Source organism: Scyliorhinus torazame, chromosome 30, assembly GCF_047496885.1.
Source record: "Scyliorhinus torazame isolate Kashiwa2021f chromosome 30, sScyTor2.1, whole genome shotgun sequence".
In the NCBI taxonomy this organism is placed as follows: Eukaryota; Metazoa; Chordata; class Chondrichthyes; order Carcharhiniformes; family Scyliorhinidae; genus Scyliorhinus; species Scyliorhinus torazame.
This window is the reverse complement of record NC_092736.1, coordinates 28,322,366-28,337,792: the sequence shown is the minus strand read 5'-3', so window position 1 is coordinate 28,337,792 and position 15,427 is coordinate 28,322,366. Positions and strand designations below refer to the sequence as shown.

The following is a 15,427-nucleotide window of genomic DNA, read 5'->3' as shown; positions in this document are numbered from 1 at the left end:
TAAATGGGATTATGTCCCCACGCCAGCATGAAAACCGGCGCCAACGACTCCGGTGTCAACGGCCCCCGAAGGTGAAGAATTCTCACCCTTTCTAGTGGGCTAGGTTGTTGCCGATGGCGATCGGGCCCACAGCTCCAGTCGGCAGGGAACGGCCCGCGCGAGTTCGCGCATGCGCGGAACGGCCGGCGTACTCTCGCGCATGCGTGGAATGGCTGCCGTATTTCCGCGCATGCGTGGGGTTCCGTTCTCCACGGCGGCGCTTGGGCAATATGGCGGAGCCAGGCCACCGTGGGGGCCCCCCCCTGGGTCAGATCCCCGCCCCCCCGCACACTCACCTTCCAGGTCCCACCGTGTGGGAAGTGAGTAATCCACGCCGGCGGGACTAAGCCAAACCCGTCGGCCACTCGGCCCATCGGGGCCAGGAGAATCGCCGGGGGGGCGCTGTCAATGGCCCCCGACCGGCGTTGCAGCGATCGCGCCAACGCCCGGAAAACGGTGCCGGAGAATGGGGAAGCCGGCGTCAGGGCGCGATTCGCACCCCCCCCCCCCCACCCCGGAGATTCCGGCCCATATGCCTCCTTTACCACTGCATCCACCTGCTCTGCTACCTTAATGGACCGGTGAACATGCACACCAAGGTCCCTCTGACCCTCGGTGCTTCCCAGGGTCCTGCCGTTTATCATGTATTTCCCTGTCTTGTTTGTCCTTCCCAAGTGCATCACCTCACACCTATTTGCTTTTTTTCTTGTCTATAATTTAGAGTACCCAATTATTTTTTTCCAATTAAGGGGCAATTTAGCGTGGCCAATCCACCTACCCTGCACATCTTTGGGTTGTGGGGGTGAAACTCACGCAGACACGGGGCGAATGTACAAACTCCACACGGCCAGTGACCCAGGGCCGGGATCGAACCTGGGTCTTCAGCGCCATGGGCAGCAGTGCTAACCACTGTGCCACCGTGCTGCCCACCTCACACTTACTTGGATTGAATTCCATTTGCCACTGATCAGCCAATCTGACCAGCCCGTCTGTATCCTCCTGTAATCTAAGGCCATCCTCCTCACTATTTACCACCCCAATAATTTTTGTATCTTCCACAATCTTACTCATCAACCCTCCTACATTCAGGTCTTAATCATTTATATAAATCACAAACAGCAAGGGCCTTAACATTGATCCCTGCGGGACCCCACTGGACACAGGCCTCCAGTCAGAAAAATGCCCCTTGACCATCACCATCTGCTTCCTGCCACCCAGCCAATTCTGGATCCAACTTGCCAAATTTTCTTGGATCCCATGCGCCCTTACCTTCGCCATCAGTCTCCCACCTGGGACCTTATCAAAGCTTTGTCGAAGTCCAAGTGGACTACATCAAATGCATTGCCCTCATCTACACACCTGGTCATCTCGTTGAAAAATTCAAATATGTTGGTCAGACATGATCTCCCCTTAACACAACCGTGCTGCCTGTTATTGACTAATCCCTGCCTCTCCAAATGCACAGTAAGAAGTCTTACAGCACCAGGTTAAAGTCCAACAGGTTTGTTTCGAATCACTAGCTTTCGGAGCGCTGCTCCTTCCTCAGGTGAATGAAGAGGTGGGTTCCAGAAACACATATATAGACAAATTCAAAGATGCAAGACGATACTTTGAATGTGAGCATTTGCAGGTAGGCGAAGAAGATGTCGTAGTTTCTCCGCTCCCGGGAAGTACTGGACGACGAAGGGTACTCTGTCGGTTGTGTCCCGTGTTTGTCTTCTGAGGAGGTCGGTGCGGTTTTTTATTGTGGCTCTCCAAATGCAGATTCATTCTGTCTCTCAGAATTGCTTCCAATAGTTTCCTCGCCACTGACTGACTGGTCTGTAGGTTCCTGCTTTATCCCTTTCTCCCTTCTTGAATAATGGCACCACATTGGCGATCCTCCAGTCCCCCGACACCTCTCCTGTGACCAGAGAGGAATTGAAAATTATTGCCAGCACCCCTGCTATTTCCTCCCTTGCCTCATTCAACAACCTGGGATACATTTCATCCGGCCCTGGAGATTTATCTTCTTTTAAGCCTGCCACATCACTCAAAACCTCCTCTCTGTCTATGTCAATTTCTTTAAATTTTATCAGTTTTTCTCCCTGATTTCTACACCCACACTGTCCCTCTCACGAGTGAACACTGACACAAAGTATTCATTTAGAGCCGTACCTACGTCCTGCGGCTACACACACAAATTATCACCGTGGTCCTTAATGGACCCTACTCTTTCCCTAGTTATCCTTTTACCCTGAATGTACTTGTAAAACAATTTAGGATTTTCCTTTATTTTACCTCCCAGTGTCCCCTTTTTACTCTCCTAATTTCCTTTTTAAGTTCCCTCTTGCACAGTCTATGCACCTCAAGGGCTTCTGTGGTTTTGAGCCCTCGATATCTGCCATAAGCTTCCCTTTATCCAAAGCTGTATATCCCTCGATATCCAGGTCTCACTGGATTGGTTGGTCCCACCCTTTTTCTTGATTGGAACATGTTGGCCCTGCACTCTCCCTATTTCCTTCTTGAGTGCGTCCCATTGTTCTGTCACAGATTGATCTAAAAGTGTCTGCTCCCGGTCCATTCTGGCCAAATCATGGGCGCGATTCTGCAAAATGGAGACTCAGTGTTCGCGCCGTCGTGAACGCCGTCGCATTTCACGACGGCGCGAAACGGACACGGGGGCAACAGGTTCTGGCCCCCATAGGGGGCCAGCACTGTGCTGGAGCGGTTCACGCCGTTCCAGCCTCCCTTCCCGGCGCCAAATGGGCGCCGCGCGACCCGCGCATGCGCAGCTGGGCTGCACCAACCCGCGCATGTGCGGGGGACACCTTCAGCGCGCCGGCCCCTACGCAACATGGTTCAGGGGCCGGCCACGCAGGAAAGTAGGCCCGGGGGAGGGGAGGAGGGAGGCCCGCTGATCGGTGGGCCCGATCGCCATCGGAGGCCCCCCCCCCCAGGGACGGAACCCCTCTCCCCCACCCCCCCCCCCCCACCCCCACAGGCCGCCCCCTGACCCTTCGCGCAGCGTTCCCGCCGGCAGCGACCAGGGGGTGAAAGGCGCCGGCGGGACTCTGCCGTTCCCGCGCGGCCGCTCGGCCCATCCGGGCCGGAGAATCGGCGGCACCGGCCGGCGCAAATGGCGCCGATTCTCGGCACCTCGGAGAATCGCGCGCCGGTGAGGGGGCGGCTTGGTGCGGTTGCGGCGATTTTCCGGCCCGGCGCGGGGCTCGGAGAATCGTGCCCCATATCCGATCTTATTAAAATCGGCCTTCCCCCAGTTTGGAACTTTGATCTCAGGCCCATTCTTGTAATTTTCCACAACAATCTTGAATCTAACAGAGTTATGATCGCTGTCTGCAAAATGCTCCCCCACTAATTCTGCAACCATTTGTCCGGCTTCGTGACCGAAAATTAAGTCCAGGTCCGCCCCCTCTCTTGGAGGACCTTCTATGTCCTGGTTTCAAAAGTTCTCCTGGATGCATTTTAAGAATTTCCCTCCCTCTAAACCAGGCATTGTCAAACTCGGGGGTGCGACCCTTGGGTGGGTGGCGGACGGATGTCGGGAGGGTCACGGAGCCATCCGTCGCAGCACCCCCGATCGCGCAAACCGGGTGCAACAGCCGCAGCCGGCTGCGAGCGGCCTTCAAAATGGCCAGGAACAGATTTTAAAAATTTGGCCGCACTGCTCATGCGTGCCCGATCATCGGTGCGCATGTGCAAAATTATGATCGGGCACGCACGCACAGTGCGGCTGCATTAAAAAAAATATGGTCGCAGTCTCTTTTTTTTCAAGTTCGCGTGCCAAAGGGACCATTGGGGCCAAAGGGACCCAAAACCATTTCCTCCATTTTTGTCAGCAACAAACAAGCTAAGAGAAAATGGTGGGTCGCCAAGGTCGTCCGGCACGGGTCGCCAAGGTCGGCTGGCGCAGGTCGCCAAGGTCAGCTGGCGCAGGCCGCGAAGGTCGGCCGGGTTGGGTCCCGACGATTGGCAAAAATGGGTCCCCGGAAAAAAAGTTTGAAAAACACGGCTCTAAACCTTTTACACTATGACTACTTTCCTCTTTAAAAACTTACCTTGAAGAGTGACATCACAGCAAAGCAGTGACCTGATTGGCTGGTAAGGAAAGTGCTCCAATTAGCAGTAGCTGGGAGAAATTTAACTCTTCGTGGGTTGGTAAGTATTGTGATTGGTAAGTAAAATCTTTATTCCTTTCACTTATTCATTATTTGATGTTATATTTGCAATTAGTTAAGGTAAAGTGTAAAAATGGCAGGAGATCCCAGACCCGTGTTATGCTCCTCGTGCTCAATGTGGGAGTTCAGGGACGCGGCCGATGCCCCTGACTCCTCCATGTGCAGGAAGTGTGTCCAGCTGCAGCTCCTGTTAGACCGCATGACGGCTCTGGAGCTGCGGATGGGCTCGCTTTGGAGCATCCGCGATGCTGAGGACGTCGTGGATAGCACGTTCAGTGAGTTGGTCACACTGCAGATTAAGATGTGGGAGACAGGGAATGGTGACCAAAAGGCAGAGAAAGAGCAGGAAGGCAGTGCAGGTGTCCCCTGCGGTCATCTCCCTCCAAAACAGGTATATCGTTTTGGATACTGTTGGGGGAGATGACTCACCAGGGGAAGGCAGTAGTAGCCAGGCTCATGGCACCGTGGCTGGCTCTGCTGCACAGAAGGGCGGGAAAAAGACTGGCAGGGCTATAGTCATAGGGGATTCAATCGCAAGGGGCGTAGACAGGCGTTTCTGTGGTCGAAAACGAGACTCCCGAATGGTATGTTGCCTCCCGGGTTCACGGGTCAGGGATGTCTCAGATTGGCTGCAGGACATACTGAAGGGGGAGGGTGAACAGCCAGTTGTCATGGTGCATATAGGCACCAACGATATAGGTAAAAAATGGGATGAGGTCCTACAATCAAAATTTAGGGAGTTAGGAGATAAGTTAAAAAATAGGACCTCAAAGGTAGCAATCTCAGGATTGCTACCAGTGCCACGTGACAGTCAGAGTAGAAATTCAAGAATAGTCAGAATGAATACGTGGCTTGAGAGATGGTGCAGGAGAGAGGGGTTCAGGTTTTTGGGACATTGGAACCGGTCCTGGGGCGGTGGGACCATTACAAATCGGATGGTCTACACCTGGGCAGGACTGGAACCAATGTCCTAGAGGGTGCTTTTGCTGTTGGGGAGGTTTTAAACTAATGTGGCAGGGGGTTGGGAACCAGATTAGGAAGTTAGAGGTCAGTAAAGAGGCAGCAACTAAAGCCAGTAAGGTACTAGATAATAAACTCAATGTGACTAAGGGGAAGAGTTGATGAACGCAAAGGGACAGGTGACCTGAGGTGCATTTGTTTCAATGCGAGAAGTGTAGCAGGTAAGGCAGATGAATTTAGGGCTTGGATTAGTACCTGGGAATATGATGTTATTGGTATTACTGAGACTTGGTTGAGGGAAGGGCAAGAGTGGCAACTAAATATCCCAGGGTATAGCTAGTTCAGGAGGGATAGAGAGGGAGGTAAAAGGGGTGGAGGAGTTGCATTACTGGTCAGAGATGATATCACAGCTGTGATTAAGGAGGGCACGATGGAGGATTCGAGCACTGAGGCAATATGGGTAGAGCTAAGAAATAGGAAGGGTGCAGTACCATTGTTGGGACTTTACAACAGGCCTCCCAAAAGCGAGCATGAAGTAGAGGTACAAATATGTAGACAGATTACAGAAAAATGTAGGAACAATAGGTTGGTCGTGATGGGAGATCTTAACTTCCCCAACATTGAATGGGACTCATGTAGTGTTGGAGGCGTAGATGGAGCAGAATTTGTAAGGAGCATCCAGGAGAGTTTTTTAGAGCAGTATATAAATAGTCCAACTCGGGAAGGGGCCATACTGAACCTGGTATTGGGGAATGATCCCGGCCAGGTGGTTGAAGTTTCAGTCGGTGATTACTTTGGGAATAACGATCACAATTCTGTAAGTTTTAGAATACTCATGGACAAAGACGAGAGTGGTCCTAAAGGAAGAGTGCTAAATGGGGGAAAGGCCAAGTATAACAAAATTTGGCAGGAGCTAGGGAATGTGGATTGGGAGCAGCTGTTTAAGGGTAAATCCACATTTGAAATGTGGGAGTCTTTTAAGGAAAGGTTGATTAGAGTGCAGGACAGGCATGTCCCTGTGAAAATGAGGAATAGAAATGGCAAGATTAGGGAACCATGGATGACGGGTGGAATTGTGAGACTAGCTAAGATGAAAAAGGAAGCATACATAAGATCTAGGCGACTTAAAACTGATGAAGCTTTGGAGGAATATCGGGAAACTAGGACAAATCTCAAACGCGCAATAAAGAGGGCTAAAAGGGGCCATGAAATATCTTTGACTAACAGGGTTAAGGAAAATCCCAAAGCCTTTTATTCGTATATAAGGAGCAAGAGGGTAACTAGAGAGAGGATTGGCCCACTCAAAGACAAAAGAGGGAATTTATGCGTACTTTGCATCGGTATTCACCAAGGAGAGGGACATGACGGATGTTGAGGCTAGGGATGGATGTTTAAATACTCTAGGTCATGTTGGCATAAGGAAGGGGGAAGTTTTGGGTATTCTAAAAGTCATTAAGGTGGACAAGTCCCTAGGTCCGGATGGGATCTATCCCAGGTTACTGAGGGAAGCGAGGGATGAAATAGCTGGGGCCTTAACAGATATCTTTGCAGCATCCTTGAGCACGGGTGAGGTCCCGGAGGACTGGAGAATTGCTAATGTTGTCCCTTTGTTTAAGAAGGGTAGCGGGGATAATCCAAGGAATTATAGACCTGTGAGCTTGATGTCAGTGGTAGGCAAACTGTTGGAGAAGATACTGAGGGATAGGATCTATTCACATTTGGAAGAAAATAGACTTATCAGTGATAGGCAGCATGGTTTTGTGCAGGGAAGGTCATGTCTCACAAACCTAATAGAATTATTTGACGAAGTGACAAAGTTAATTGATGAGGGAAGGGCTGTAGATGTCATATACATGGACTTCAGTGAGGCGTTTGATAAAGTTTCCCATGGCAGGTTGATGGAAAAAGTGAAGTCGTATGGGGTTCAGGGTGTACTAGCTAGATGGATAAAGAACTGGCTGGGCAACAGGAGACAGAGAGTAGTGGTGGAAGGGAGTCTCTCAAAATGGAGAAAGGTGACTAGCGGTGTTCCACAGGGATCCGTGCTCGGACCACTGTTGTTTGTGATATACATAAATGATCTGGACGAAGGTATAGGTGGTCTGATTAGCAAGTTTGCAGATTATACTAAGATTGGTGGAGTTGCAGATAGCGAGGAGGACTGTCAGAGAATACAGCAAAATACAGATAGATTGGAGTGTTGGGCAGAGAAATGGCAGATGGAGTTCAATCCAGGCAAATGCGAGGTGATGCATTTTGGAAGATCTAATTCAAGAGCAGACTATACGGTCAATGGAAGAGTCCTGGGGAAAATTGATGTACAGAGAGATCTGGGAGTTCAGGTCCATTGTACCCTGAAGGTGGCAACGCAGGTCGATAGAGTGGTCAAGAAGGCATACAGCATGCTTGCCTTCATCGGACGGGGTATTGAGTACAAGAGTCGGCAGGTCATGTTACAGTTGTATAGGACTTTGGTTAGGCCACATTTGGAATACTGCGTGCAGTTCTGGTCGCCACATTACCAGAAGGATGTGGATGCTTTAGAGAGGGTGCAGAGGAGGTTCACCAGGATGTTGCCTGGTATGGAGGGTGCTAGCTATGAAGAAAGGTTGAGTAGATTAGGATTGTTTTCATTGGAAAGGCAGAGGTTGAGGGGGACCTGATTGAGGTCTACAAAATTATGAGAGGTATGGACAGGATGGATAGCAACAAGCTTTTTCCAAGAGTGGGGGTGTCAATTACAAGGGGTCACGATTTCAAGGTGAGAGGGGGAAAGTTTAAGGGAGATGTGCGTGGAAAGTTTTTTACGCAGAGGGTGGTGGGTGCCTGGAACCCTTTGCCAGCGGAGGTGGTAGAGGCGGGCACGATAGCATCATTTAAAATGCATCTAGACAGATATATGAAAGGGCGGGGAACAGAGGGAAGTAGATCCTTGGAAAATAGAAGACCGGTTTAGATAAAGGATCTGGATCGGCACAGGCTTGGAGGGCCGAAGGGCCTGTTCCTGTGCTGTAATTTTCTTTGTTCTTTGTACCCCGGTTAATGTTGAGAAAGTTGAAATTCCCCACTATCACTACCTTTTACTGTTACACTTCTCTGAAATTTACCTACATATCTGCTCTTTTATTTCTCTCGGACTGTTAATTGGCCTAGAGAACATTCCCAGCAATGTGATTGCTCACCTTTGGTTTTTAAGTTCTACTCATAAGTTCTACTCATTGAAGAGCCTTTTAAAATGTTGTCCCTCCTTCCTGCTGTAATTGATTCCCTAATCAAAATTGGGACACTCCCTCCTCTTTTACCTCCTTCCCCGTCTCGTCTAAAGATCCAATATCCTGGAATATTAAGCTGCCAGTCCTGCCCCTCTCTCAACCATGTCTCAGTGACAGCAATGGCACCATACCAGTATGTTTTAATATGTACCCTTGATTCAACTGCCTTGTTCATCAGACTCCTTGCATTAAAATAAAAACCATCCAATCTTGCCAACTCCCTTGTGACTTAACTGGTCTATAACTTCTATGCCTGCCTGACTCACTTGCTGTGTCATCTAATTTTGGCTGTGCATCTCTCCCTGCTGAACCTTCTCTCAGGATCCACCCCCTGCCAAGTTAGCTTAAACCCTCCCCAACAGCACTAACAAACCTCCCTGCAAGGACACTGGTCCCATTTCCGTTCAGGTGCAAACCGCTCGCCTTGTACATGTCCCACCATTCGCAAAAACGGTTCCAACATCGCAGAAATCTACAGCCCTCAATCCTGCGCCGTCTCCTCCAGCCATGCATTTATCTGGACTAACCTCCTATTTCTTGAGTCACTAACACGTGGCATCAGAAGTAATCCAGAGATTACTACCTTTTGGGTCCTGTTATTTAATCTACTTTCTAGCTCCCCTCATTCTTTTTGCTGCCTGTATCGTTGATACCAATGTGTACCATGATATCGGTCTGTTTGCCCTCCCCCTTCAGTATGCCCTGCAGCTGTTCACCGACATCCCTGACCCTGGCACCAGGGAGGCAACATACCATCCTGGAGTCTCTTTCAGTGGCTGCAGAAATGCCTGTGTCTTCAAGGAGGAGAGAGGCTGGGAGAGGATACGTGGTTAAAATTGGGGAAGGGCAGAAATATCATAATAATAATAATAACCTTTTATTGTCACAAGTATGAAGTTACTGTGAAAAAACCTAGTCGTCACATTCCGGTGCCTGTTTGGGTAAGCCGGTACGGGAATTGAACGCCCGCTGCTGGCCTTGTCTGCATCACAAACCAGCTCACTAGCCCACTGAGCTAAACCAGCCCTTAGGAGCTGTGAGGAGCGATTAATAGAATTTTTAAATTTTCTTTATAATAAATTTAGAGTGCCCAATTCATTTTTTCCTAATTAAGGAGCAATTTAGCGTGGCCAATCCACCTACCCTGCACATCTTTGGGTTGTAGGGGCGAAACCCACGCAAACAAGGGGAGAATGTTCAAACACCACACGGACAGTGACCCAGAGCCGGGATCGAACCTGGGACCTCGGCCCTGTGAGGCAACATAGAACTGTACAGCACAGTGCAGGCCCTTCGGCCCACGATGTTGTGCCGAATTAGTCTGAAACTAAGATCAAATCAACCGACTCCCAATCATTCTGGTGAGCTCCATGTGCCTATCCAATAACCGCTTGAAAGTTCCTAAAGTGTCCGGCTCCACTATCATAGCTTGGAGTGCGTTCCACGCCCCAACCACTCTCTGAGTAAAGAACCTACCTCTGACATCCCTCTTATATCTCCCACCCTGAACCTTATAGTTATGCCCCCTTATAACAGCTACATCCACCCGAGGAAAAAGTCGCTGAACGTCCATTCTATCCCTCTCATCATCTTATACATCTCAATTAAGACCATAAGACCATAAGACATAGGAGCGGAAGTAAGGCCATTCGGCCCATCGAGTCCACTCCACCATTCAATCATGGCTGATTTCAACTCCATTTACCCGCTCTCTCTCCATAGCCCTTAATTCCTCGAAAAATCAAGAATTTATCAACTTCTGTCTTAAAGACACTCAACGTCCCGGCCTCCACCGCCCTCTGTGGCAATGAATTCCACAGACCCACCGCTCTCTGGCTGAAGAAATTTCTCCTCATCTCTGTTCTAAAGTGACTCCCTTTTATTCTAAGGCTGTGCCCCCGGGTCCTAGTCTCCCCTGCTAATGGAAACAATTTCCCTACATCCACCCTATCTAAGTCACCTCTCATCCTCCTTCACTCGAATGAGAAAAGCCCTAGCTCCCTCAACCTTTCCTCATAAGACCTATCCTCCAATCCAGGCAGCATCCTGGTAAATCTCCTTTGCACCCTTTCCAATGCTTCCACATCCTTCCTATAATGAGGTGACCACAACTGCACACAATACTCCAAACGTGGTCTAACCAATGTCTTGTACAGTTACAGCATAACCTCTCGGCTCTTAAACTCAAGCCCCCTGTTGATAAACGCGAACACTCTATAGGCTTTCCTCACGGCTCTATCCACTTGGGTGGCAACTTTCAGAGATCTATGGACATGAACTCTGAGATCTCTCTGCTCCTCCACATTCTTCAGAACCCTGCCGTTAACCCTGTAATCTGCATTCAAATTTGTCCTACCAAAATAAATCATCTCACACTTATCAGGGTTAAACTCCATCTGCCACTTCTCAGCCCAGCTTTGCATCCTATCAATGTCTCTTTGCAGCCTACAACAGCCCTCCACCTCATCCACTACTCCACCAATCTTGGTGTCATCAGCAAATTTACTGACCCACCCTTCAGCCCCCTCCTCCAAGTCATTGATAAAAATCACAAATAGCAGAGGACCCAGCACTGATCCCTGTGGTACACGGCTGGTGACTGGGCTCCAGGATGAAAATTTACCATCTACCACCACCCTCTGTCTTCTATGTGATCGCCAGTTACTGATCCAATCGGCCACATTTCCCTCTATGCCATGCCTCCTTACTTTCTGCATGAGCCGACCATGGGGCACCTTATCAAACGCCTTACTAAAATCCATGTATACGACATCAACTGCTCTACCTTAATCTATGTACTTCGTTACCCAACAGGGCAAACCCACTGCGCCACTGTGCTGCCCCGCGATTACTAGAATGATACCAGGTATGAGCAATGCAAATTACATGGCAAGATTGGCGAAGATGGGATTGGTCTCCTTGCAGCAGAGGGTGTTAAGAGGAACCCTGATATAGAGGTGTTTTTCCTCATGAACAGTTTTGATCGAAGGAGAAACTGTTTCCATTGGCTGTAAGGGGAACCAAGGCGACACACATATCGGGTTAGTTGCAAAAGAAGCAGCTGACATGAGGAATTCACAGAGTAAGTCATTGACCCAAATCGTTTCACAATCCGGAATGTGTTACCTGGAATGACAAACGGTTCGGGAGAGATTATTGCAACACAGCAGAGACAGACTGAATCTTCTTCTTGAGCAGTCCCTCAGGGTCGAGGGTGAGTTGCTTCCACCCCGGGGAGGTGGGTTCTGTGGGGGCTGAATAGTCCGATCCTGGATCCGCAGACTCTGCCCCAGGTTTGGCAGGTGGTGTTTGATGTGGTGGGTGGGACGCTCTGGATTCTGCGCTCTCTGTCCGCTGTTTACGCTTGGCCTCCGCGTGCTCCACCCGGCGACGCTCGAGGTGATTGGCGCCTTCGTGGATGCTTCTTCTCCAGTTTGTGCGTTCTAAGGCAGCGATTCCCACGTGACGATGGGGATGGTGCATTTATTTAAGGAGGCATTCGGAGTGTCCTCGCAGCGTCTCCTCTGCCTTCCTAGTGATCAGTTCGCCATTGCGGAGCTCGGTGTGGAGAACTTGTTTTGGGAGTCTTGTGTCGGGCATGCGGGCAATGCCCATCGCAGCTGGTCGAGTGTGACCAGTGCCTCGATACTGGGGTATTGGCCTGGGAGAGGACCCTCACGTTGGTACGCCTATACTGCCAGTGGATTGGCAGGATTTTGCGGAGGCAGCGTTGGTGACATCCCTCCAAGTATTTTTTAAAAATAAATTTAGAGTACCCAATTCATTTTTTCCAATTAAGGGGAAATTTAGCGCGGCCAATCCAGCTACCCTGCACATCTTTGGGTTGTGGGGGTGAGACCCACACAAACACGGGGAGAATGTGCAAACTCCACACGGACAGTGACCCAGAGCCGGGATCGAACCTGGGAATTCGGGGCCGTGAGGCAGCAGGGCTAACCCACTGCGCCACCGTGCTGCCACTCCCTCCGAGTATTTGAGGTGTCTGCTGTACATTGTCCATGTGTCTGATGCGTACAGGAGGTCAGGGAACCAGGGGTGCTCTGTAGACCATGAGCTTGGTGCTGGGTTTGAGGTCTCCGTCTTCAAGCCCTCTGTCCCTCAGGTGTCTGAAGACTGCACTAGCGCATTGGAGTCGATGCAGGATTTCATCTTCAATGTCTCCTCGTGCTGAGAGGAGGCTCCCGAGGTATGGACCGAGCTAGGGAGAGATTATTGCAACACAGTCGAGAAAATTACAGGAGTTGGACAAACAGATAAAATGCACGGCAAAGTCTGTTGACCATCTACAAGTTACTAGTCAGAACACGTTCGGAACCACCGCAGACCCAGTACAGGTATAGACTGGGTCAAATGGGGCTGCGACATTGCACCAACGCTCTTCTCAATCTCCCTCACAGCAACACTCCACCCCGTCACCCTGACGCTCCCCGCTGGAGTGAAGCTAACCTACTGGACAAGCGGGAAACTGTTTAACCTCCGACGCATCCAGGTCAGAGCCAAGACCACCCCATCCTCTATCACTGAGCTGCAGTACGCAGACGATGCCTGCTTGTGCGCACATTCAGAGACCGAGCTACAAACCATCATCAACGCATTCACCAAGGCATGTGAGAGAATGGGCCTCAGACTAAACATTCAGAAAACAAAGGTTCTCTATCAGCCCAGCTCCTGTCTCACAAACCTCCCCCCCTGACCATCAAGATCCATGGTGAGCCCCTGGACAATGTGGATCATTTCCCACACCTCGGGAACCTCCCCTCGGTGCGAGCATTGACAGCAAAATCCAGCATCGACTCCACTGTGCCAGCACACTCTTCGAGTGGCTGAGGAACAGAGTTTTCGAAGATCGAGACCTCAAACCCGGCACCAAGCTCATGGTCTACAGAGCTGCCCTGGTCCCTGCCCACGGAGGGCAGAGGAGACGCTGCGAGGACACTCCGAACGACTCCTTAAATAAATGCAACATCCCCATCGACACGTGGGAATCGCTGCCTTAGAACGCACAAACTGGAGAAGAAGCATCCACGAAGGCACCAATCACCTCGAGCGTCGCCGGGTGGAGCACGCGGAGGCCAAGCGTAAACAGCGGACAGAGAGCGCAGAATCCAGAGCGTCCCACCCACCACATCAAACACCACCTGCCAAGCCTGGGGCAGAGTCTGCGGATCCAGGATCGGACTATTCAGCCCCCGCAGAACCCCCCTCCCCGGGGTGGAGGCCACTCACCCTCCATACTGTTGGACTGCCCAAGAGGGAGGAGACAAGGCAGGAATGTGATGGAATACTCTTCATTTGCAGCTCCAAAAACACTCAAGAAGCTCGACACTGTCCAGGACAAAGCAGCCATTTGATTGACCCCCCAACAATTTAAACATTAATACCCCCTCGACTACCGACCCACAGCAGCAGCCGTATGTGCCGTCTACATGATGCAACGCAGCAACTCACCAAGGCTCCTTCGGCAGCACCTCCCAAACCCTCCCGCCTTGCAGGGCAACGGCAGCAGACACATGGGGGCACCACCTCCATGTTCCCCTCCAAACCACACACCATCCTGACATGGAAAGATAGCTCCGTTTCCTCACTTTCGCTGGTTCTAAGCCCCGGACCTCCCTCCCCAACAGCACTGTGGGTGTACCCACACCTCAGGGACTACGGCAGTTCAAACCAGTGGGCTCACCACCACCACCTCAAGGGCAGCTGGACAAATGCTGGCCCAGCCAGCCGTGGCCACATCCCTGAACGGATAAAAGAATGCAAGAACATTCGCAGATTTCAGAAACATGACTGGAACAAGGGTGGCAGGGCGGCACAGTGGTTAGCACTGTCGCTTCACAGCAGCAGGGTCCCAGGTTTGGTTCCCGCTTGGGTCACTGCCTGTGCGGAGTCTGCACGTTCTCCCCGTGTGTGCGTGGGTTTCCTCCGGGCGCTCCGGTTTCCTCCCACAAGTCCCGAAAGACGTGCTGTTAGGTGAATTGGACATTCTGAATTCTCCCTCTGTGTACCCGAACAGGCGCCGGCGTGTGGGGACTAGGAGTTTTTCCACAGTAACTTCATTGCATATTAATGTAAGCCTACTTGTGACAATAATACATTTATTATTACTCTTTTTTAAAATTTAGAATGCTCAATTCACTTTTTCCGATTAAAGGGCAATTTAGTGTGGCCAATCCACCTACCCGGCACATCTTTGGGTTGTGGGGGCGAAACCCACGCAAACACGGGGAGAATGTGCAAACTCCACACGGACAGTGACCCAGAGCCGGGATCAAACCTGGGACCTCGGCGCCGTGAGGCAGCAGGGCTAACCACTGCACCACAAGCAAGTTATTAACAAAACTTTAAGCTGAAATACATTTTAAATACAGTATTTATATTTTCTAACCCTGACCTTTGCCCTGTGCCTCTCGTAATCATTCTTGTCCCATTTTTGCTGCAGGAACTTGTTGCTGGTTGCCATGATGGGTTGATATGCTCGGTGCATTTTCCAAAGTCCTAAAGAACGTGAATGTGATCTTGGAGTATTGAGTTGCTAAATAGATCGGAATTGATGCGCTGCCCAGTGAGTCAGAACATTACCACACACAGAGATACTTCTCCTGGGTCCTAGTGCCTGGCGGCATCCATTTCAATTTGCGGGAGCAGGACAACTTCAAGCACCAATTTTGCGTGTCCAGAACTCAATGGGGCTCAATGCGGCAGGCCTTCCCCAAAGACATGGCGCTCTCGCTGGCACTCTTTTGTAAGGGCCACGAAGAATCCAGCACGAGTTTTAAGGATACAAATAAACATCCGTTGTGTGTACTGGTTCCAGCTTTCCAGCGCAGCTTCAAAAACATCCAAACGTCCATACAGAGGCATGGTATAATAGAAAACAACTTCCAACCTGTATCCAACAAAAATCCAGGGAGGTGGCTTCAGCAGTGTAGACAGCTATTCACTTTTACCTTCGGCGCC

The 15,427-nt window shown here is 50.5% G+C and overlaps 1 protein-coding gene across 2 annotated transcripts in view; it reads right to left on the bottom strand.

Annotated features, from left to right (window-relative positions):
- The window catches only part of LOC140404472 (uncharacterized protein CFAP97D2-like), a 40,867-nt gene extending 25,848 nt beyond the window's left edge, over window positions 1-15,019 (bottom strand). The window contains exon 1 of one of the 2 annotated variants that reach the window (XM_072493062.1): window positions 14,862-15,019. In XM_072493062.1, coding sequence (XP_072349163.1) covers window positions 14,862-14,954 — 93 coding nt within the window. In that variant the 5' untranslated portion in view covers window positions 14,955-15,019. The remainder of the gene's footprint in view (window positions 1-14,861) is intronic. The other variant, XM_072493063.1, reaches the window with a different exon arrangement.
- Window positions 15,020-15,427: the final 408 nt, after the last annotated feature.